The 23,692-nt window shown below is 39.7% G+C and overlaps 1 protein-coding gene and 1 long non-coding RNA gene across 2 annotated transcripts in view, besides 17 other annotated features; one reads left to right on the top strand and one right to left on the bottom strand.

Annotated features, from left to right (window-relative positions):
- The first annotated feature begins 1,030 nt into the window (after positions 1-1,030).
- Positions 1,031-2,040: a mobile genetic element.
- Positions 2,041-4,904: 2,864 nt separating this feature from the next.
- Positions 4,905-4,973: a mobile genetic element.
- A 114-nt stretch (positions 4,974-5,087) lies between these two features.
- Positions 5,088-5,329: a mobile genetic element.
- Positions 5,330-7,836: a mobile genetic element.
- Positions 5,451-6,079: a mobile genetic element.
- Positions 6,081-7,368: a mobile genetic element.
- Positions 7,837-8,967: 1,131 nt separating the features above from the next.
- Positions 8,968-9,768, top strand: lncRNA:CR44105 (long non-coding RNA:CR44105). Its single transcript, NR_073827.1, has one exon. It is a non-coding gene; the product is annotated as a long non-coding RNA:CR44105 (long non-coding RNA).
- A 3,053-nt stretch (positions 9,769-12,821) lies between these two features.
- Positions 12,822-12,982: a mobile genetic element.
- A 292-nt stretch (positions 12,983-13,274) lies between these two features.
- Positions 13,275-13,521: a mobile genetic element.
- Positions 13,522-13,881: 360 nt separating this feature from the next.
- Positions 13,882-14,210: a mobile genetic element.
- Positions 14,211-14,228: 18 nt separating this feature from the next.
- Positions 14,229-14,971: a mobile genetic element.
- Positions 14,972-14,996: 25 nt separating this feature from the next.
- Positions 14,997-15,345: a mobile genetic element.
- A 140-nt stretch (positions 15,346-15,485) lies between these two features.
- Positions 15,486-17,041: a mobile genetic element.
- Positions 17,042-17,906: 865 nt separating this feature from the next.
- Positions 17,907-19,338: a mobile genetic element.
- A 469-nt stretch (positions 19,339-19,807) lies between these two features.
- The window catches only part of Ir41a (Ionotropic receptor 41a), a gene marked incomplete at its 5' end in the record, with an annotated part of 104,437 nt that continues 100,552 nt past the window's right edge, over positions 19,808-23,692 (bottom strand). Inside the window, 3 exons of the mRNA NM_206022.4 lie at positions 19,808-20,597; positions 20,652-20,766; positions 20,826-21,445. Coding sequence (NP_995744.4) covers positions 20,206-20,597; positions 20,652-20,766; positions 20,826-21,445 — 1,127 coding nt within the window. The 3' untranslated portion in view covers positions 19,808-20,205. The remainder of the gene's footprint in view (positions 20,598-20,651; positions 20,767-20,825; positions 21,446-23,692) is intronic.
- Positions 21,553-21,923: a mobile genetic element.
- Positions 22,546-22,924: a mobile genetic element.
- Positions 23,329-23,679: a mobile genetic element.
- Positions 23,680-23,692: part of a mobile genetic element that runs on past the window's edge.

Here is a 23,692-nt window from a genome sequence, read left to right as displayed (position 1 = left end):
TTACTCCAAACACGAAATAGTATCGATCCCGCTGGATGGCTGTTCCTATTTGTTGTTCAGGCTCAAATCCTAATGCGGGATATTTGGTTTGCCACCATAGGATGTGTGGGAACCAGCACCACGATGCTGAGCGAAGATCGGCAGCCAACTCTCTCTCTCTCGCGCTCGGGTTTTCGCTCTATGACTGTACTCTCTTGATACACATAATTAATTTTTAGTTTAGTTTGGACGCTCCGTTGTTTTCAGTTGTTGGGATAGTGTCACGCAAAAACACACACATACATGCATGGGTAGGAGTAGTATGAGTAGTACTAGTAGTACATATGCACATACATACAGAGGTGTACACACTTGTGTATTTTAACATAAAATTATATGACAGTGGTCAGAGGCAAACGGCCGATGAAAATAAAATACACATTAAACAAAAGTTTAATGACGATAAACTATATTATTTGACAGCGGTCAAAGGCGAATTGCCGGAACAGTTACTTAAGAAGGGTGTAGAAAAAAAATGAAAAAAAGCAAACAAAATTCTTTCGAATTCAGACCGAGATTTTAATAAAAAAAAGAACACAGTTGTGGTTTTTATGTATTATTTAACGTTTTTATTAATTCCAATAAAGGAAGAACTAGAGCCTTTGGATTATCACTAGGCTGGATAACGGACTTCGAAATTGAAGTGGGCTTAGCAGGGTTATCGCGATTGATAACGTACTCAGAACTGAACTGAACTAGTGTATGGGGACATGTTTGGGTTTATATAGGCAGATTGGGATAGCTTAAGAGCGAAGTTTAAGATAATAAAGTTATCAACGTCTATTCTCCCGAAAAGAGAGGTGTCTATTCTCCCGTTAAGAGAGGAGCTCCCGAAAAATAGGAGTAATTGGAGAATCCTGAGACGATTGTGTGGGCGGAAGTTTTTGTTATTTCAGTTGGCTCGCCAAGTGATCGGATTTTTAGGGGACGTGGACGTTGGGTCGCCACAGAGTCTACACTTTGGACTTCGGACTTTTGCACTTTGCTGGCCGAACTCTAAATGAGTACATACGATTTTACATATCGGTTGATAAAACTGATTGGGATGTATGGCTTCGTTATTTCGTCTATTTTTTTAATACAACCCCTTCTATGGTACATAATTATAGTCCATATGAACTTGTTTTTGGTAGAACAAATAATTTATTCGGAAATTTTACTAATATAACTAGCATAGAACCAATATACAATATAGATGATTATGCTAAGGTATGTAAATATAGATTAGAAGTAGCATATAAAAGAGCTAGAACTGTGCTTGAAGAGCATAGAAGAAAGTATAAGGAAAATTATGATTTAAAAACACAAAATATAGAAATAACAGTAGGATATAAAGTTATATTAAGAAATGAAGTAGGTCATAAATTAGATTTTAAATATACGGGACCCTATACGGTAGAAAAGATAGAAGAAAGAGACAACATAACAATATCAAACAATAAAAATAAAAAACAAATAGTACATAAAGATCGATTAAAAGTTTTTATTCATAAATTACGTCATGATTTAATACAAAAAGCATTATAATAATGAAAAAATACAATTTAAAATGTCAAAAAGACAAAAAAAAATTTTTTTTTAATATTAAAATAAAATAACTACACTATGTTACGTTATTTTTAAAAGGAGGGAGATGTGGTATGCGTACATATATATTTAGAGTACATATATACATAGAGTTCATAAATCACTTGTTCATCACATGTTCAAGTGGAAGTGTAGCACACTGCATAAGTGCATGGTCAGCAATCCCACGCTAACCAAATTCCGCTATGTACATAATGTGCGCACATAGCATTTTCTCTCAACTCTCCTAACATAAATATATAATAGCCGCTTCTCTGCCGACTTCACCAGGCAGCGAAGGCGCACTTCATAGCCTAAAAGGAATATTGTATTAGCTTTAAGAATCAGTCGAGTTTTACAACTGATACAAGCCTAACTATAAAAATAACCGGAGCTATGCTCCAGAAAAACATTCAAAGGATTTTCAATATAACAGTTCACCCTCGGCGGTTCCCCACCAAAGCCACTTCGAACCAAGAAATACTTTGTTGTGCTTTGTTGCGGTTTACTTAAAACGCTGAGACATAGTATCAACTAAACATCCGAAATGCTGCATCGGCGACCACTTGAAATGCTGAGTCTTGGATCGATTACCATTGGAAATGCTGAATCGATCCAAACAAGGGGGCAACTTGACAACACTGAACCGCATCCGCTCTACTTCTACTTTTCGGTCAATCAGCATATTAGAAAAAGCATAAATATACCAAACCAAAACTAAAAAAAGAAGAGAAACAAATAAAACATTCATTCAGAATTTCAAACTCAACTCCAACGGACGTTTCTCTTGGGATCAATACCACCAAATCTTCACCACTCAAACTCCCGGACCTACGTTGGGAGATAACTGGCGCAGTCGGTAGTTCCAGGCCTAAGGACGATTCAGCAGGATTCGTGACGACCAGGACATGAGGATAGTACTAATAATATCGATTTAAGGAAAAACAGTGAGTAGAGTGAAGTGTGTAAAATATAAACCGCGAGTTAACAATTAAAAAAAAAAAACAACAAGTGCAAAGAATATACAAAAAAAAAAACCATAATAATAATAAATAAAGAACAAATATAAATAATAATAATAACAACGGAAAAACAAAGAGGAAAAAGACGAAATAAGCCTAATCATAAGAATAATGCTACATAAGTAAAATACGAATATCAAAGAACTGACCTTCGTGTGTGAACAGACGAAGTAGAGGCAAGGCCGAAGGTTTGTTAAAAGAAAAGAATTAATTCAAGAAGTGCAGAAAATGGTTTCGAACAAGCAAACGATCGGATGTAGATGTCGTGGCTCGAAGTTGCAGAGAACGGCTCGAGCAAACGACCATCAGAGAACAGTGGCGGTTGCTGGAAGTTCAATGCGACTAGGGGGCTCGCCGGTCGGTGGCAGTAGACGGTTGGTGCGCAGCGGGAAGTGCCAACAATGGTCGAGCCGATCGTCTCGATTGTCGATTAGAAATTAGAAAAATTCAGTTCGTTTGCATGTATTAGGCAGGGCACTATATTGGGCGGCACACTGTACGTACAGGCCGCTTAGCGTAGGAATGGCTGTGTCACACAGCCAAAGAGCTAGCTTCAGCATGCAGGGTGTTAGGGTAAAGGTAGACGATACCATCGCACGGTAGACAAATTAGATATAAGTTCTGCAATTCCACACATATTTTATAAACTAAATCACTAGAATAAGTACACTGCTTAAACACAAACAACACACATACACGTGGGATAATTATGTCGAACCCAACGGACGGACAGGACGTTAGAATGTCACCAACTTTAAGCGTACTAGGAGCCATTAATAATAGACCTGGTGGAAATTATTCCGAGATATGAAGGTGAAGGGGGAAAGCTAGATGTTTTTATAGCAGCAGTTGAGCAGGTGTTAGGACTGATTTGGGGGGAAAAGAGATCGAATATAGGAGTTATAGCGCTCCGAGCAGTCCGGAGCAAGATAGTAGGAGCAGCGGATAAAGTCCTAGATTTGGACGAGGCACAGTTAAATTGGGATCAAATTAAAAGAATATTGATATCTCACCTTAAAGACAAAAGATCAGAACAAGACTTTATAATGGAATTGACCCATATCAAAGAAAAGAAGCTGAACCCTTTACACTAGGGTTATGACTCTGAAGGAGGCCTTGGTGAGGCGCTGAACGCCTTTATTTCGTGCTTAAAGGGACCGATAACCATAAGGAACATGGGGTCCTGAATATAGCCAAGGCTTATGAGATAGCTTGGACGAAAGGTTAGTTGCCTTGGAAAGCGTCGACCCAGATTCGAATACGGAGAGGTCGGAAGCGCGAGACAAAAGCACTGACGAAACCCAGAAACAGGAGCATGAGAAGAAGGAGCCCCAGTGGGGAGGAAATAATCCTCCTCCGTTTCCGATGCCGTTTGCCATGCCGGGTATGAATGGTTGGCCAGATTTCGGAATTCCATACCCGATAATGGGCAACCCATTCAGGGCAGGTAATTTCTATCTGGGAGACTCTACAGGCTATCAAAGACCATATCGCAATTATCAGAACAGGAACTCCATATGGAATCAGAATCAAACGAACCGAGATAGGCAGTGGAACAGTTATAATAGTAACAATTTTAACAACAACAATTATAATAACGGGTATAAAAACAACGGTTATAGAAGCAATGGCAGGGGCAGCAAGCGATCGAACCACCAACAAACACAGAAGGCAGTGGCCAGTCCAGGATGTTCCGGAATTCGTACAATTCGGGACAGCCCAGACAGTCGTACAGTTCGAACAATTCTAGAAGGTCGTTTAATTCAGACGGCACTGCAGATAAGCACGACAGCAGAGCCTCGACCAATGGCCAGCTGCACAACATTGAGGAAGGTGACGCAAATTTTCCACAGTTTTTTAATGTTTAAATTTTTAACCTCGAACAATCCACAGGATATTTAGGAACAAGGAAAGGCCATTCGATATTGCCCTATTTGTTAGTAAAGATGACGCCGGGAAGATCAATAAAATTATTAATCGACACAGGATCCACCTTTTCATTTATTCGACCAGAGTTAGTACAACCACAATATATAATGAAACTAAAAGACACAATAAAACCATCACACAGTCGCATGAGGTTGAGAGGGAAGCATACCAATGTTCGCAGAGTAAGGAAAAGTTGGTAAGATAAGAATGTTACTCTTTAAATTTCATCAATTCTTCGAGGGGTTGATCGGAATGGTTATTGATAAACAGAACGCATGGTTTGAGTTAGCAAACATGAAACAGAAGATTCAGTTTGAGGCCTACAGACCATTAGAATTGAATACAATATGTAGTAGGCTAGAGGTACACATACATAAGTTCAGTTCATAATAGCAACATAGTATATAAACATTAAGTCATTTTTGAACTGAACGGTATACAATGGGAAAGGAACGGTGATAGTAGCAGAACAGACCATTTGAACAAAAAAGAGCTCGGAGAACTTTGCTGAATTTGTATGAAGTTTCCGGGTATATTCCACAAAGAAGAGGTGAAAAGACAATTGGAGAAGCTGGTAGACCAGAAGATAATAAGACATAGCCATTCCCCGTGGAGTGCTCCAGTCTGGCTGTTGCCTAAAAAGAAGGATTCTTCGGGAAAAAGAAAATAGTGGTGGATTATAGGAAGTTGAATGAGAAGGTGATAACGGATAGATACCCACTACCTATAATAAAAGACATATTGGATAACCTAGGGAAAGCGAAGTACTTCTCATCAGATTGAGGTTCAGGAAAAGGACATTCCGAAAACGGCTTTCTCCGCAGAGGGAGTATGTCCGAATGCCGATCGGTTAGAACAATGCTCCCGCAACTTTTAAGAGGCTGATGAATAACATCTCAACGTCCTTGCAGGAACATATTACGGACTTGGAAAAGTTTTTAAAAAGCTTACGGAAGCTAATTTTAAACTGCAGTTTGATAAGACGGAATTTCTGAGGACAGAGGTGAAATACTTAGAACATGTAGTGACCCCACAAGGAATCAAACCGAATCCTGGAAAAATTTAATCAATTAATAAATTCACTATTCCGATGACCAGGACCAGGCAGATAAAATCTTTCCTAGGGTTATTAGGTTACTACAGGAAGTTCATTAAGGATTTCGCAGCAATAACAAAGCCGATGACGAAACAACTTAAAGGGAAAAAGGCAGTGCGAATAGACGAGGAATACACAGAAGCATTTGAGGTGAGGGTTCTCTTATGCAATGACCAAATTTTACAATTTCCCGACTTCGAAAAGACATTCATACTGACCATGGATGCAAGCAATTATCCCACTGGGGCGGTCCTATCGCAGGGAAACTTGGGAACGGACAGACCAATAGCATACGCAAGTAGAACCCTGTCAACATCCGAAAGAAACTATGCTACGATAGAGAAGGAAATGCTTGCCATTATTTCGGCGATAAGGCATTTCAGACACTACCTGTTCGGAACACAGTTGAAAATAGTAAAAGATTATATGCCTAACAAATTTAACGCTGGGCTGGGTTGGTCGTTCCGGTGTAGTCGGCTTTCGCTGCATACTCGAATAAGTTTTCTTGCAAGAGGATTTGGATGTGAGGCTAGTTTTTCATTGTATTTTACTTTCTTTTCTGCTATTGTCTCAATGACAAGTTTTATTTGTAAGTCTCTGTGTATATTCTCGTTCCGAAGATACCACGGAGCTCCAGTGATTCTCAGAATACTAGACTGTGCTCGCTGTACTATGTCGATGTTGCTTCTCGATTCGTTGCCCCATCGCTCGGAGCCATAGGTCCATATGGGTTTCAAAACGGAGTTATATAAGAGGACTTTGTACTCCAGTCTTAGGGGAGAGCGAACTTTTATAAGCCAGTGCAGATCTCTTGCTTTTAGTCTGAGGTGCGTCGTCTTGGCCTCTATGTGTTTCCGCCAGGTGAGCCGCTTGTCCAGATGAATACCTAAGTATATTACGTTATCGGCTTGTGGAATGCGCGTGTGGTTCATTACCAAGGGCGGGCAGCTTTGTTAGTTTAGGGTAAATGTTACCTGTTTGCACTTTCCTTCGTTTACTCGTATGCGCCAATTTGCAAGCCAATGTTCTACACAAGTTAGGTGGCGTGCTAGTTGCATCGTAGCTTTTAGTGGGCATCTGGATCGACTTAGTTTTGCAGTGTCATCAGCGAATGTGGATATCGTTAGCTGGTAGTTTGTTGGGATGTCCGCCGTGTATAGAATTGGGCCTAGAACACTTTCTTGAGGCTTCTATAGTACAATCGCTTGTAGTGCTTAAACTGCATCTAACCGCGAACACTCTTTTATATGGGTAAGACTTTAGAAGGTTATGTATGTTTTGAGGCAGCAGTTTGATTATTTTAAACATAAGTCCATCCAGCCATACTCTATCGAATGCTTGTGCAAAGGCAGTGCGATTTCCTGATGTGATGCGGTTAACCTGTTCAATGGCTCCATGTTTTGCCCGAAACCCAAATTGGTGCGATGGGAGTGTGTTGTGTGTTTTGAGGTGGGGGCTGATGCGTAGCAGCAGCCCTTTTTCAAATAACTTGGATAGACAAGTAAGTAAGCTTATTGGCCTGTATGATGATGGCTGTGTTTTGACTTTCCTATGCCTAGGGATCATAAATATAATTGATTTCTTCCACTTTTGAGGGAAGTATCCAATTTTTTGAGATGAGAGTTCTGGAAGGGCCTCAGCTGTAATCATTGATTGAGATATCCTTTTTGTGATGGCACAGTCAATCAAATCTGGAAGCTTCATGGGATCTGCTGGTAAAAATATAGAGGATAGAGGAAACACTAGCACATTTAAAAAGGAGTGTGTTTTTCCCCCTATGAAGCAGTGGATAACACAAACAATTAACAATTGCGATAGCTGTTAAAGGCAAAAATACGTAACGAAAACTCCAGACAGACCCATATTGATTTATATTTTGTTAACACAAAAAAGTTTTCACGATTATCGACAAATTTTCGAGATATGCATGGGGAGTAACTATTCCAGCCAAGGAAAGTATTAACATTGTGAAAGTGATGAAAAACTTTATGGCCCTGTTCGGAATACCCAAAAAGATGATCTGCGACCAAGAACTCGAGTTCTCGTCGAACCTCTTTAAGGATTCTTGTAGGCAGTACGAACTTGAGCTGCATACAACATTCTTCCAGCAGTCGTCGAGTAACTCCATGGTTATATTCAACGATAACGGAAATATATAGGTTGATTATGGAGAGCAAGAAGGCAGGGAAGTTAGAGCTCAGACACGAGGAGATACTGAGTGAAGCGTTTATAACGCCATTCATTCAGCAACAAAGCTGGCACCTCAAGAACTCCTTACAGGCAGAATGCAGGATCTCCTAAATAACGTTACATTCAATAATGAACACGATTATTAACAGAAAATCAATGCGTTTTAGGCCGAGGTGTACCCAAAGGTAAAGGAAAGGACAGAGTCAGAAGGTAAAGAGAATTGAGGCAGCTAACATAGATAGACAGGAACCAGACCCGGTGCAGATTGGGAACACAATATTTAGGAAAGAGAATCGGAGAGATAAACTCACTCATAGGTTCTCTAAACACAAGGTGTTGGAAGATAATGTCCTAACAATAACAACAACCAAACCGCAGAAAATTCACAAGGAGAAGACCCATTGCCGTGGCCGAAGCAAGCAGTTTCGAAATAATACCCTTGGAGGGGAACGAACCTTTGGCTCATATAGAAATGGGGACGGCAAAGGTGATACAAACGTACCAAAATTATATCCACATCGTAAGGTTGCAAGAATATAAGGCAATACTAGATGGGATAGAGTAGATGGGATACATAAACGAAGAGCCGAGTAGGGTAAACACATTTATTAATAAATATATAATAATGGCATAAGTAAGTCATTTATAGAAGAAGACAGGAGAATTTATAGGAATATATCGACAGAATTTCGCTTACTATAAATATATTTACCTTGAACCTGAATAACGTTGCCGAGAGCCTGTTGTTGGCTAAGTTAGAAGTAATATTCAGATTCCTATTCGACAATAAAGAAACGGACAGGTGTGTCCACGACTTGGAGAGTGAAGGGATACAATTATAGTCCGACGAATATATGTACGAATTTTTAGAATTAAGCACTATCATTAATAATACAGACATACTATTTTTAATAAAATTGCCGTTATTTAAGAAAGAAAGAAAGAAATATTTTCATTCCGAAGATTAATACCACTTCCTATGAATAACACGGAATTTGTGATAACTCCAAATAATGTGTTGATTCACGGGAATAAAATACATTACTATAAGGGAAAATGTCAGTTAGTAAGAAAAATTTATATATGTAAGAATGACAAAAGTATAAGTCAAATCAATTCGAAATGTATCACAAGACTGTTAAGAGGAAAGGAAGCGGAATGCGAAACGAAGGATGTCGGTTTGGTCGCAACGATCTTCGAACCGGAGGCCGGCTACATCGCAATTTTCAATGGAGGAAATGTCAAGCTACAGACGGATTGTGGAGTCCAAAACAAGGCAATGGTAAACAACGTACAGTACGAAGCGGTAGAGATGCTTGGCAGAGCAGAGTTGAAGTTGAACATTCCTCGGATAGAGACGATTAAGAGAAACAGGACAACCCAGGAGCTGTGAATACACGAGCTGAGGATGGAGGATCTGGAAACGAAAATACAGATCAGCAGGATACAGTGAGAAACTACGATCCATACAACAACAACTTACTCGATGCTCGGTATACTACTGATAGTAGTATTCGTCGTGGCCTGGTTCCCAAAGAATACAAAAATTTTCACACCAGAGACTAAACCACTGGCCACCTTCACACCCACCATCGCTTCACCTGCTACGGTTGTAGCAACTATGTCCCCGCTATGGTCGGAGGAGGGAACCCTCGGCGGTCCCCCACCAAAGCCACTTCGACAACCAGAGGTCTAAGCGGGCACCAAGATATACTTTGTTGTGCTCTGTTGCGGTTCACTTAAAACGCTGAGACATAGTATCAATTAAACATCCGAAATGCTGCATCGGCGACCACTTGAAATGTTGGGTCTTGGATCGATTACCATTGAAAATGCTGAATCGAACCAAACAAGGGGGCAACTTGACAACACTGAACTTCATCCGCTCCTTTTCTACTTTTCGGTCAATCAGCATATTAGAATAAGCATAAATATACCAAACCAAAACTATAAAAATGAGGAGAAAGAAATAAAACATTCATTCAGAATTTCAAACTCAACTCCAACGGACGTTTCTCTTGGGATCAATACCAACAAATCTTCACTACTCAAACTCCCGGACCTACTTTGGGAGATAACCAGCGCTTGTCAAACGTCTGAAAGCGCATCAGCTTAATCGAGTCATTCAAGATAAGATCCCAGGCATACAAGATTTGTTAGGCGAATTTTCTGATTCAGCGGAAAAAGATAGAGACTGTATAGTTAAGCAAAAGGGATAGGGCAGATATCATCGGTCCTTAAAAATGTAGTTTTTCCCCACAAGCTTACTCCGAGCTTCGACACTACTGAATATGAAGTGGTGGAGACGAAAGGAAATATAGTGCAAGTTGTAGGGCAGGGCCGAACCCTTATGAGGAATGTAAGTCATCTTAAAAAGCTTCTCCAACGGAGTACACAGCCAGAGGTGCCTAACATTGACCCCTTACCTATGCTTGATGCGGGTCAGTCTCTGGATCCTGAAGCACCACCAAGCTTGCCGACCCCAGAAGAGGACGAGCCACACAACATTGTTACCCTGAAGCTGGTGAGGAAGGAAGGGATGTGGGAACCAGCACCACGATGCTGAGCAAAGATCGACAGCCAACACTCTCTCGCGCTCGCGTTTTCGCTCTATGACAGTACTCTCTTGATATACATAATTACTTTTTAATTTAGTTTGGACGCTGACAAAGGAAGCAAGCATACTGAAGTGAAAGGAAATAAATAAGTTGATAAACCGAATCGTGTGTTGCTTATTAAAATAATGGGTTGTTACAGGATGGGATGAGTTTACTCCTGTAGAACTACTACACCGCTGCCATAGTTCTCTCCACAAAGTTCGCGTCCCGCGTTGGGAAAGTGGCGCGAGGATCAATTCCATAAGCTTGGCGTTTGATTCGGCAATGCGGATCTTTCTTTTCGAGTTAGGAAGCCTCGGTTGCCAAATCTGGTAATTGCTCGTTTTCATAGGTCCTATTCTGATTGGCCGGATTTTCTTGCAACTTTCACCACGGGCATCGTAAATGATAATAAGCTAAATGATGTTGTATAATTATAATGTCTACGGTCGGTTTAGGCGACGTGGCACTGGAGACCATACGCTTGCTCGAACCGTCAAATGCCACTTATTAAAAGGCTATGAACTTGCTGATTAATCGATTCGGTAACAAAGTTTTACACGTTCAGGCAGTACTGGAATAAAAGGTGTCGAGAAGGGATCATCAATCAAGCTAAACTTCAAAACTTCTTGCTTAGGTAGTCAATTAAATTTGAATCATAGAAGTTCGCCAGCCTTGGATTGGAGAACCTTCCATGATTTCTGAAAAGGCAGTCAAAATTCTTACACAGTCACTATATGCACGCTAACGCGTTTAAGCTGTTGTGACAGTATCACGGATTATCAGGACCATTTAAATATCGCAAACCTCGGATTGGAGAATCTATCATGATTTCTGATAAAACATTCAATATTCATCCGCTTCATTTGCAGCTATTGTGACAGTATTACAGTAATACGGATTATCGATGATCCTTATTTCAGCCAATCACAACGAATTGACCTTTTAATTGGCGCTGGTCTGTTTCTTGAAATAATTTCTTTGGGATAAATTTATTTGTAATGGACGTTGCCAACTCTTCAAAAAATCAACTTAGCATCTGTGGGATATCGATTATGCCAAATCATAAATCGATATTAGCAGCCAAGGACCCTGCTGGTCAATCTGATGATGACACACTTTCCGCAATGGTAAACCGATTTTGGGAAATCGTCTTTAGGATTCGAGTCTCTAGATGATCCCTATTCTTGAAAAAAACTCAGTCCTGAACGCTCATTATTCAGACCTTCTACGAGAGTATATCGATCTGGGCCACGTGGCTCTTGTAACGATGGAGTTATCGGTTGCATAAATAAGCAGAAGAGCTTACATAGCTTCGTGTGGTGTTTCGTGGACCTCCGAACGATTTACTTCGTACAGCAAATAATCTTCGATTTGTGGCCCTTTGTATCTTCAAGATGTACCGTTGCATGCAAGTTTCGTAACCGGATTAATTTTTTGCTATGAATCGGATGAGTGTTTTTAAATTGAACACTGTAATCTATGGAACCTTGCATAAGCTCTCTTATGATGAAGAACAATCATTTCCAGTTGGCTCATATATTGTTCGTAGAGATTTCTATGTGGATGATTTAATCAACTGAGGGGATTCACTTAGGAGGTGATAGAAATTCGTCGTCAGTTACTGTCGCGAGGCCACTTTCCAATCCGTAAATGGTGTTCGAATGAGCCAACAGCCCTGGAAGGACACTTTGTCTGCGACAAGTAGCAGGTAATCAAATTTCACGATCGATAGGATATCGCCAAGCTGCAGATCAACACATATTTAATAATTCTAAAATAACGTCCAATCATCGACCTACTAAGCGGATTGCATTGTCAACAATAGGCCAATTCTATGATCCACTTGGTCTAATAAACCCAATGGGTAAAAAATCTAAGATCTTTCTTCAACTTCTCTGGAGTACTATGGTGGATTGAGATGACGCAGCGCCAATTATTTAGTCATGGGTGGAGTTGATCTCACAGTTATCGGTCGTACAGGATACGGCAACATCCGACGGTGTTTAACGTATTCAGAACGCAAACTTGGACTACGATCCCAGACATCCAATACATTTACCAAAGCATCATCCAGTCACCAAGGTACACATTGTTTATTATCATTGTTTATAATCATCGATTGCTTCCGCCTGATGTGATTGCATTGATTGGAAGATCAGGCTGCTGTTAAGTCACTTCTATAGAGTCGTCGGTGTTTCCAAGCCATCCAAGAATTAGGTAACGCTTGTTTATGTTTTAAGAAAATCTAAAAGTCTTTAGGTGCTAACTCCGGTGCATTTTCTAAGTGGTACCAACAACACAAAATTTCCCAGGCTGACATAACTCATCTTCGCGAAGGCCGACTCAGCAGATGGCAACGATTGACCCAGATGCAACAACAATTTACAATGTATGAGCTTACGAGTGCACACAACCTGTAGTCGTCTGTCCCTGTATTCGTAGGAGAGATCTGCTGGCTATTTGAACAACAATTCTAGAAAGACTGGAGCCCAAAAGAAAGCACAAAAAATCGTGTGCATCTTGTTTTTCTAAAGTCCTTGGTACAACTTCAAGCCCGGTAAATCCAACGTCGGTGCCCTTTAATGGTAGCGTTCGGATACTGCCCCAGCTACCGAGGGAGGCTCCACCGTACATAGTGCGGATGAGGATGCGTCCCACATACTTTTCTCATTAACGTATACAAAATCAATTAGTTTTTGACCCTGAACGATCGGAACATTTGTGACAGCAACCACAGGGGTTTCGAGCGCCATGTGATTGCTGTGGGAGCTGGACTTGTATCTGATTTGGTCGATTCCTTGGGAAAGTAGCTTAAGCCATCTGTTATCAACGTGCTTAGAGAATTTTGTAGGGTTTAAAATTCGAATAACACAGAGGCTAGTGGTAGATCTGTCGGATCCCCACGAGATCTGCGAAGTTAGTGAAAGATAACATCGCAAAGCCCATTGGGGTCCTTAAGAGGTGCGCTTGTAGCTTCTGAAGAAATATTATTTCCCTCGGGTGGCCAGTACCATCTGCAGGCAACTTTCATCCTTCGAGTGCTCTAAGCTCTGCAAGTACGAAAGGCAACCTAACAAACTGCGTGCGGCAGTGTAAGGGAAATGGAGACACAACAAACAAAATTAGAAAATACTCTTCACGAGATTACTCACAATTGCCACATGGTATCGATTACATTTATGGAACAGTGGACGTTTTAAATCTTTTTTGGCATATTGACTGAAATTGGACAGATTAAAAATATAAAAACAAAACAATACTCATAATTCAACCTGGTATCGGTTAGATTTATTGCAGACTGAGCGTGGCTAATCTTTTTTGCCATATTGATAAAAATTGGCCAGATAAAAAAATATACAAACACAAAACATTTCGTAAAACCGTAGTTATACAAACAGAATATAAAAAAAGTTGTTTGGCAAATTTAAGCGACTAAAAAAAAATTATGAAAAAATGTCCGACAATCTTTCAAAATGTGGGCGTGGCAGTTTTGGGCTGTTAAAGGTCCTTATAGTGGGCGTGGCAAACAGTTTGTTTTGCAAATCGATAAAAATTTGCAAGAGAAATAAAAATCTGAAAAAATATCAACACATTTTTCAAAAGTGTGGACGTGGCAGTTTTGTGTAATATCTGTATGCTTAATCTCTACCTTCTGGCATTTAGTTCCTGAGATCTCGACGTTCAACAGGACAGACGGACAGTCGCACGGACGGACAGACGGACATGGCTAGATATACTCGGCTATTGATCATGATCAAAAATATATATAAAAATATATGGTACAATCAAAGACCCTAGAATAACGAAATGCGTAACGGCCATACATTGGTTTGGCACTATGCAGCCACTTTTTTGTGTGCTTGTTAAAAATATCAAATTGGAATATAACAACAAAAAAAAACCGAAACTCAAAAATAACTGAATCTAATATGCATTTTTAATAATAAAAATGGATCATCATATTAGGTCAAACGACTTAATAGATATACTAAATAATTAATGCAAATACAAAGGAAATAATTATAACTGTTGTAACTTAAAACATAATTTTTCCAAAAAGAAGACATTACATTGAGAAATAAATATTTCATAAAAACATTACATAGTAGAAAATAAAAACTTATAATATAAATAAAAATATGAAAACTGTTTATTGCAAGTCATATCTTGAGGAACGATGTGTGGACGAAGTGTGTGATATTAAGATTCGACTATTACTATTTTTAAGCTATATTTAAATAATAACAACGTTAAGGCAATGCACAACAAGAATTTTTCGCATGGTAAGAACTTCTAAGGTGAAGGGCATATCTTGTCAAATTTACAATGCATGAGCATACGTGTGCCCACATAAAGTTGTCTGCTATCACTGTATGCGTAGAAAAGAGCTGTTCGCTGTAGCGCTCTACGCTCTTTCGCTCTCGATCTAAAATTCGAGAGAGCCTGGAGCCACCTCTAGAGCCACGGCGAAAAAGTCGTGTGGCAAAAAATCGTATGGCGTTACGCATCTTGCTATTCTAGTGTCTTTGCTTTTACTCTACGAGTAACGGATATAAATAGTATAATATATATAAATATTAGTAAGATCTAAATATGTATTTAAAAAGTTCGAATTTATTGCATTAAGAGCTGCAAAGTGTCAAGATTACTGATAATAGGAAAGTCTATTAAGTCAGAACATAATACTCTGTAAGGGACATGCAACTCATAGTTAGATCTACAATGATTTAAGATAAGGGGTATATAGTTCCTCGTGAATCTACGTGGGACAGAGAAGTTAAGCCGTCTAACCAAGTCGGGACTCTCAACTTCACCACGAATAAGCTTACAAATAAAGACTGTTCCAAACATCGTTCTACTGTTAGCCAGGGAAGATAAATTAATTAAAAGTAGTCTACTGAAAGAAAAAAAGTAGAAGTGAAAATTAAAAAAGGTAATATAAAGTTTCAAATTTCGATTTGAATCTGCCCACCCGTCATTTGCTTGATGGGGGCCTTCGTGGCCCTTGTGAGAGCCAGTTAATATGAGGGTCTTCGGACGTCGTACACGGATTCACTCCAGCCTTCACCAGATTCTTGATTTTAGAAATCCAATACTTCGATCGGATCAGGTGTACTATTAATTGACTACCGCCGTGCAGAGTAATCTGGTGAGCAAATTGGATTGGGAGGCAAGACAGTCGTATCAGTCATATTGTGGGCTTCTGGAGGCATTGCGGCGGCCGCATACTCTTAAAAAGCCGTATTGGTCCATGAAAGGAAACGGACTGGTCACTGGAAGGGGCCTTTTATCTGCCAGATGTTTCTGCTGTTGGCCGTATGCTCGGTACTGCGTAATGGATACCAGAGCTCTTTCTGACTCTCGGATGCCTTCACTAGTGGGCCCATCAATCCGTGATGTTCTATTGTTGCCTCTATTCTTACCACACCCATCTGGGAACGCGGATCTGGTTGAGTTCGGAATACTCATTTAAGAACGATTGCCACCTATGACTCATTTCGTTGGGAGGCTTATCGTCCCAGCCTAAGTCTTGCAACCAAATCTCTTGCATTAACATTTTGGAATGTTAGTCCAAATCCCGGCAGGATCGAATAACCTGACGATTTGGGACAAAACTTCTCGCATTGTATAGGAGTGTGCCAAAGCTATTGCAGGAGAGTTAAAATAGAATTCGTCGGACTTTGCCCTCCACCAAATACCGAGCGTCTTGTCCGTGCTTTCGGCAACGATATCGATGAAGAAGAAGGTGCTATATCGCTATGAAGAAGGTGCTCCGCCGGGACGTCTTGTGGCTTGACGTCCAACGTAGACCCGGAGGAACATTGGGCTGCTTGCAACTCTCAAATGGAACTGTGGGCTTTATTCACGGAACTCGCCCTGCCAAAACGTTATCGACACTTTGACATCCTCTGCCAGCTGAAGGTAACTGTTTGCTATCCGAGACTTCGGGATATCTCCTTCCTTATTTCGGAAAAGAATTCTTCGAAAAGGGTATGTTTCGGGTCGACCCAGATCTGACGATACCTTTTTTTTAATGTCCGCACTGAAGACGTTTTGAAAATACCGCCACTTCCGGATATGGATCGTTAGATCCAGGAATGCACCAGCATGAAGGATATTATTTAAGCTGGTTCCATTTGCCGACGGACTTGAAGCGTTAAATACAACGCGAAGCTTTGTGGTGATTTCGGGCTTAACTCCCGCATGATGAGGAAGATAATATTTCGGAGAATTATCAGTCGACGGCACTTCTTTCATATGACACAGATCCAGGTACTCCTGAATCACGCTGTCATATTGATTGGTTTTTTAGGGGAATGTCTCATTTCAAACAATTCTCGTTTCTAAAAAACTGAACTAGAGCAATGGACTTCAAATATCCTAAATTCGAGCCGGAATTGTCGGGGTACCTCCTGCTTGCGTCCTTCTTGGTAGTTTGGATGAAGTTACTTTCGCAATAGGATTTAGACTCATTTACCATTTTGACTAGTCAATCCTCCACCTCCCAGAACTTGCTGAGAAGTATGTCGAGCAAATCAGGATCGCTTATTTTGTGCACTTGAGTCGGGAAGGATGCGACCCGTTTCTGGTTACTATTGCCATAGTTGCTTGACCATCCATTATTATGGACGGTAAAATATTATTAATAATATTATATGATATATGATATAATAAAATAATATTATTTAAATATTATTTAATAATATTTACATTATTAAATACAAATTTTAAGGGAACCAGGGTGGTTTCTCACACTCCATCCCTACCTCGGGGGTCGGGTGAGACTCGAGTTACTGGAGACTCCTCCCCTTGTGTCCGATACTCTGCTGTTGAGGGCAAGCGAGATCTCCGGGAGAAGTTGGTTCCATGTGTTCTGCGGTGTGTCACCGAGATACTCCGCTATCATGTCTTCACGGTTGGATGGGCCCGATCCGCGGGATTTTGCCACGGCGTGTATTTTTGGATTTTTGGATTTTGTTGCGGTGTGTATGGCGCGGTGTGCTGCAATACCAGTCCATTGGCCTTTCAGAGCACCTGGGACCCTCGATAGGTAAATTGCGTCCCGTTGACACAAACTAAGGTCCTTGGGACCGCAAATCGGCTGATAATCCGGATATCATTTTTTCAAACACCGAAAAAGGAGTATGCGTTTGTTAGGAAATCCGTGGTTTGGGAATCAAGTTTTTATTCTTATAGATCATAAGCTGTTGCCATATATGTATAGATAGTTTCAAGACCCACCATAAAAATTAACTAACTTTAACTCTGATGCATTGTAGTAGTGTACACATATAGACATTAGAAATAGGAAGATAGATGAGACAGGGCGAGATGCAAGAAGATTAAATAAACGCAATTTAATTTAAATTGCAGACAAGTAAATACAATTCGTACAATTCGAATTTTACTAGACTATCTTACATAATTCAGAGAAAATGGAAAACCAGAAAAAAATAAAGGAACATTAAGTTGTAACGTGTAACGAAAGGCAAGGGAACCTGTACTGACGGGTGCACGCTTTAGAATCCTACTCTAGCTCGTAGGCGTTGGGTGCAGTGGTCTTTCTTCTACAGATACCTTTTCGCTACAGACATTAATGAATAAAATCGAGAAGCGACAAAAGAATATAGAGCTAGTATACAAAATCGTAGGAAATAAATAAATATATTCGAAAGAAGACAGTTCTAGAAAAGGAGGTAAAGCCTGAGAAATTTATTGCCACCGAAACACCGGTGTGATTCTGTTCTCAGATTGCCCTCCATAACTATGAGCACTTTCCTTAAGATAGCTCTAGTGGCTCCTATGTGCCCTATGTCCGGAGAAACATCAGCCGAGTTCCGTATTTACATTTGTAGAGGTGCATTTTTGTATTCATTTTAATGACTAATAAATAATAACAATTTTTATAATAACTTATAATACATATTAAATTAAAATAAATGTTATTTTCCCATGCTAAAGTGTTAGATAGAAAAAACTTATGTAAGCTTAAGAAATATAAAATAAAATATATATATATAAATATAATTTCAATTTATAAAAGTCTTCTAATCAGTTTAATACTGATTAATAAGAAGAAAAATGTAAGAGAGTGGGTTGCAAGTAAATTCTGTTAGTTTTTATTAATATTTATATTTTGGCAATGAGCTTCTTCATTGACTTTGAGAAATGGTGTGGCAATTTATAAACACGGTAAAGTTAATGTTTATGTTAATATTTCAGTTTTATTTCAATATGTTTTGCCACACAGGGCTGTAGGGTATAACGAACGGCGGCAGTGCCCGTACGGAACTGATTAAGAATTAAAGTGTATCACAGCAGTACCGGTGTGATCAACACTTAATTTGTAACTGAACTTGCTATGCAGAAGGCAAATGAGCAAGTTTCACAGAATATAGATTAAGACAGCTGTGCTCGCTCTCTTTTGAGAGAGAGGAACATAGCATAGGGGAATGCAAAATCAAGAGCAATTTATAAGAGCGATAAATAAAATAAGTCATATTTATGATGAGCTGCTGCTGTCTGCGGTCTGCATAGCCAAACAATTTATTGTTTCCGCAAATTTCCTCATGGAAAAAACTTAGTCCGCCCACCGTTTTGTGGAGAGGAAAACTCACTCTAACAATATATTTCCGCACTAAAAAAATTCTCACCGCAGGTTAAAATTTTTTCCAACAAAACGAACTTTCCACGATTTGACTCCACGACGGTTTGATTAGAAATAAAATAGAACGGAAACTCAAGCTGGGGTCTAGGCCATCAGCGGAAATCCTGATTAGCTGAAAGTCACTCCATTTACGATATAAATTAATCGCAAACAATCCTGGTGCAGCTGATAAAGAGATGTATCTCGTTTAGTATATTCCCGATCCATAGTACTGCATTTAATATGACCCTAAACTAGAATCCCAAAGCTAAGCTCAAGCTTCCTAAGCTTCAGAGTTTCTAACATAACAGCTTCAGTCGCCAATAAAATCTTTAAAGAAGTTCTCGTGACTTTCAAGACAAGTCAGTTTAGAAGCACAATTCGAATTCCCATTTCGATTTGCTACATGTGCGACCTTTTGGAAAATAAAATAAAAGATATTAGCTTGTACAAAACAAGGATGCTTAAATGGTGACCCCGACGCTTGAATTTCGATAATGGTACGCATAACAACAGCCGAAACCTAACCTGCTTACTACAACCTTGAGGATCACATCACATGGACACATCACATGAAAAGAAAAAAGGTCGTGATTAAGCAATTAAAACATTTTATATTTAACCGTTTTTTAATGGTTGTCCAATTGCCATTTGCTAGAATGTATTCGAAGATAATGTAGTTTGGGGCTTTTATGTTAAATATTTTCTTTAGTATTACATTTAATCTGATATTTATTAATAGTGAATATTTTGTTGGATTTAAATATATGAATTGGTGATTGAACTGAAGGTGTTGGAATATAGCACTTATGTTGTGTTCGTTCTACGAGCTAAGAAGCCTTTGGGACTTGGCTCGGGGATAATAATACCTCTCCATTCCATACCCTTCTACGTAAGAAGGGTAAAGACTCAGGTAACCATATCATAAAAGCATCTAATTTATTAAGTTCTCTGAAGTTCATTGTCGTGCTTCGCACCAAAAAATGTGTCAGAGTACATAAACCCGACATCCAACGAGTTAGATCCGTGCGGACTCCATTTAATATAAATAACATACAAATAATACCAGGAGTGATCGAATTGTTTTACAAATAAGGGTAAATTAAAATTAAAAACTTATTTCAGATTGCTCTGTTTTAAAATATATGTCAGTGATAGTTCTAACAAAAAAGTTAATGTAGCTATAGCAGATCCTAATATCCAGACAATTATAAATCCCGCAAAGTTTGACATTCCAAGCGGGACTGGACCAATATCTTTAGTTCCTGTCATTGTTTCTTGAACTTGTTGTTGTATCTTCAGATTTAAGTTATCGGCAACAACTCGATATTCCCAGTATTTATCGAAACCAGACGAATGCCAGCTATATATCAGAGTATTTAATTTATCGAGGAGGGGCCAAAGTCTGGGAACAAAAGCCACCGTATATTGAAAATAAATATCGTCCTTCATTATAACTAACTGGTCAATCGCTTGAGGCCCCAAATAGTTTCCGATAGCAAAGTGACCTACAGAACAAGAAAAATATAATATTGGTTCCCGTCATTAATTTTTGTTGTTACCGAATGGCAGACGCTCCACAGTAAATCCAATGCGCATATGCTGGTCCTGTGCTAAGCGTAGCAACTCATCGTCGCTATAGATGTGAAAATTGTACAATATATCCTTCACTAATGCCTTTCATAGAAAGAAACGTATGCTTCTAAGATGATATTGATCTTCATTAAAACACTTACCTCATCAGAAGCGCGTATGGCCGAGACCCATGCCTCTGAGTTGGCCGCCCACTGTAATCGGTGAAATCGCAAGCGGGTGACAGTGTCGGCTGCCTCGTCCATGCTAGGAATTGTCAATATACTAGCAAGGCCGCCACCATATATGCTGGTTATTATTAAATCATTAAGGAAGCAGGCAAAGAGTAGTACACGAACTGTCAGTGAATATGCCTTGCTGTTTCCTGATTGCGATATGAAAAGTTTAAAGGTGGTACATACTCCAAAGCTTGTACAAGTCCACCAGCCCTCTCGGTAGCCAGGCAGTACATACAGCGCCTGCTCACTTTTATATGCTAAAACCAATCCTGTGGCTTCTGCACATAGACATAATAGAATTGCAGCCCATAAAGTTTCTTTGAAAGGCTCTAAGGGAAGGTACCAACTAGTCAACCGCAAAGGCGCTGGTACAAGACACGTTATTCCAGAACGTACAAGATACATAGAAAGGTCTAAGTATGTGTAATCTTCGTACCACGAGTACATAGCTCCAATGCATATATCTGCTTTACGATTAATAAGCATACCAAGAGCACCATCTCCAGACATATTTGGATAAACTTTGCCCCAATCATTTGCGGCAGCTACAAAAATAATAAAGAAGGTTCCTTATAACAACAGATCAAAAAACAATTTTTGGGTTACTTTTTTCAACAAGCTTGAAATAAAAAGCAAGAAAGAAAGTTATATAAGTTAACTGAGTTAACCGGACTGATCGTCCGCACTCCAGCACCGGTGAAATTGCTGACCAAGCATTTGGCCGGAAGCTCATACATAGCCGGCAAAAGCTCTGCACATTTGCAGAGCCTGTTATGAAGCTTCTTATATATAAGCTTTTAAGTTAGTTCATATTTGAGATCCAGTGAATAAAGAGCACCTACCCGCTCATAAAAATATAACACCGGCAAACGTCGTTAGATTTACTTGATTACGCTATTTGAGTCTCTAGGCCAGAAGCCATCCTAATTCATCAATTGGGAATTATCACCTCCGATTTCCGGAGAAACATCCATCGGCCAACCGGCCAGGTTCCAGTGACTGCAGCGAGGGACCCCCTGCGGCGCTTACTCTTCTTAATTTATATGTACCTCTGCAGCTAAAACTATGTTGTAATTATAAATGATCGAAGCATATGGTGAAGGTAAATTGATGAAAGTAGCTTAAAAACTTGCACACGAAAAATACACTGTTAGAAAAAATTAGAAACATGTGAAAATAACTTATCAAAGACGGAGCACAAGTCTCTAGTCTTATGGGTTCAAAGTTATGGGCATGGGAAGTTTAACTATATATAGCTGTTGTTAAGCTAATAGGCTTTTTTATTAGCTATTTTCGAGCAATGAAAAGACAATTTTTGTGTAGCGATTTCGAACGATATGATTTTATTTGTTTTGGCAACGCAGCTTGCGGCTGTGTGACCCGACGGCTGTTACCCCGGTTATCTATTTGCCTTAAAGCCTTAAAACTAATCAAAGTTACATTCCGCCCATTATCACAAAAGAAATAATTACAGATTTTTAAAATAACGTATGTGGATTTAAATATAAATGACTAACAAGTGAGAACGCAATTATTCTTGCGGGCTAGTTTTCTCAACCCAGTTATGATTATTACGTGTCGAACCTGAATTGAATTGTCAGCGTTCTACTCGTGCTTCTTCTTCAGCATAAGATCTCAATGAGGGTGTTCACACTATAAACTTGTGTGTACACTTAATGAGTTCAATTCGGATGTTTGAATCTATCTGACTCGCTACTGCGAGCGCTTCGCCTTTTAATTATTCTTACATAGGTTCTTATCATCTAATTTTATAATGCAGCGCTTGTAAGACGCCGCAGTCTGCGTTGGTAAATGCAGCCGACTTTTATTCTTAAATCTATTTTTGAGGCCTATGACCGCGCTAACAACCTTCCGCGTGGTCATATCTCTTGACACTTCGGCAATAGGCCGCTGCAATCGTACTTATCAGTTTGCCACTTATGCTGTCCAGTGACATGTTTATTGCAGCCCATAAATATAACATATTTATAGTTTGCCTACTTATCATGTCTAAACACATATTTTGTTTAAATTCTGGAACAAATGAACGGTATTCTTCAAGCTAGAGATTTGTCGTTACTATCGTCCGAGTCCATCCTCTGTTCCCGGGCTATTTTGCTCAGGCAGACATTTTGTATTTTCTCGTCTGGCGAGCAGCGCTGAGTATCTTGTATATCTTTCGTCTATTGGCGTCACAATTCCAAGTATACCAATACCTCATTGATTTTTTCAGCCTCTGGCTGGCCCACTATCTCTTGCTTGTGTTAGTGCAATTGTAGCTCTGTAGTCGCTTTCAAATAACGCAGTATTTGTTTGGCACTTATGCACTAGAGCCTCCTCTCTCAGTTGTCCAAGCTTCGTTACGGAATGTATATCTGGTCGGGTTGTCATCGCTAAATACATGATTAAACCAAAACTAATACACAAAAACCCAGCCAAATAGAGGAAATGTTTGTCCGTCTTGAAGGCATGATGGCGAGGATGATGACAAAAGTGTTCTCCCAAATGACACAACTGGTAACTGGTAGCTAAATAGCTGGACATGCAAGTAAAACTCCAAATTGTCATTTGGAACGCCTGCAAATGAGTAAGGCCGAAGTGAGAAATCACTTAAAGACAAACAAAGTCGACCTCGCCTCGGAAACCCACTTCGGCCATAGATCAGCGGCTACGACCTCATCCGGCAGAGTAAGAAGGGGGAGCTCCTATCCTCATCAGAAGCGGCATTCAATAAACGGAGTTACCAACGATCCAAGGGGAATGGCCTCAATTTGCTGTGAGGAGTCTTAAAA

Source organism: Drosophila melanogaster, chromosome 2R (assembly GCF_000001215.4).
Source record: "Drosophila melanogaster chromosome 2R".
Taxonomy (NCBI): Eukaryota; Metazoa; Arthropoda; class Insecta; order Diptera; family Drosophilidae; genus Drosophila; species Drosophila melanogaster.
The sequence above is the reverse complement of the archived record's forward strand: the minus strand, read 5'-3'. Positions and strand labels throughout refer to the sequence as shown.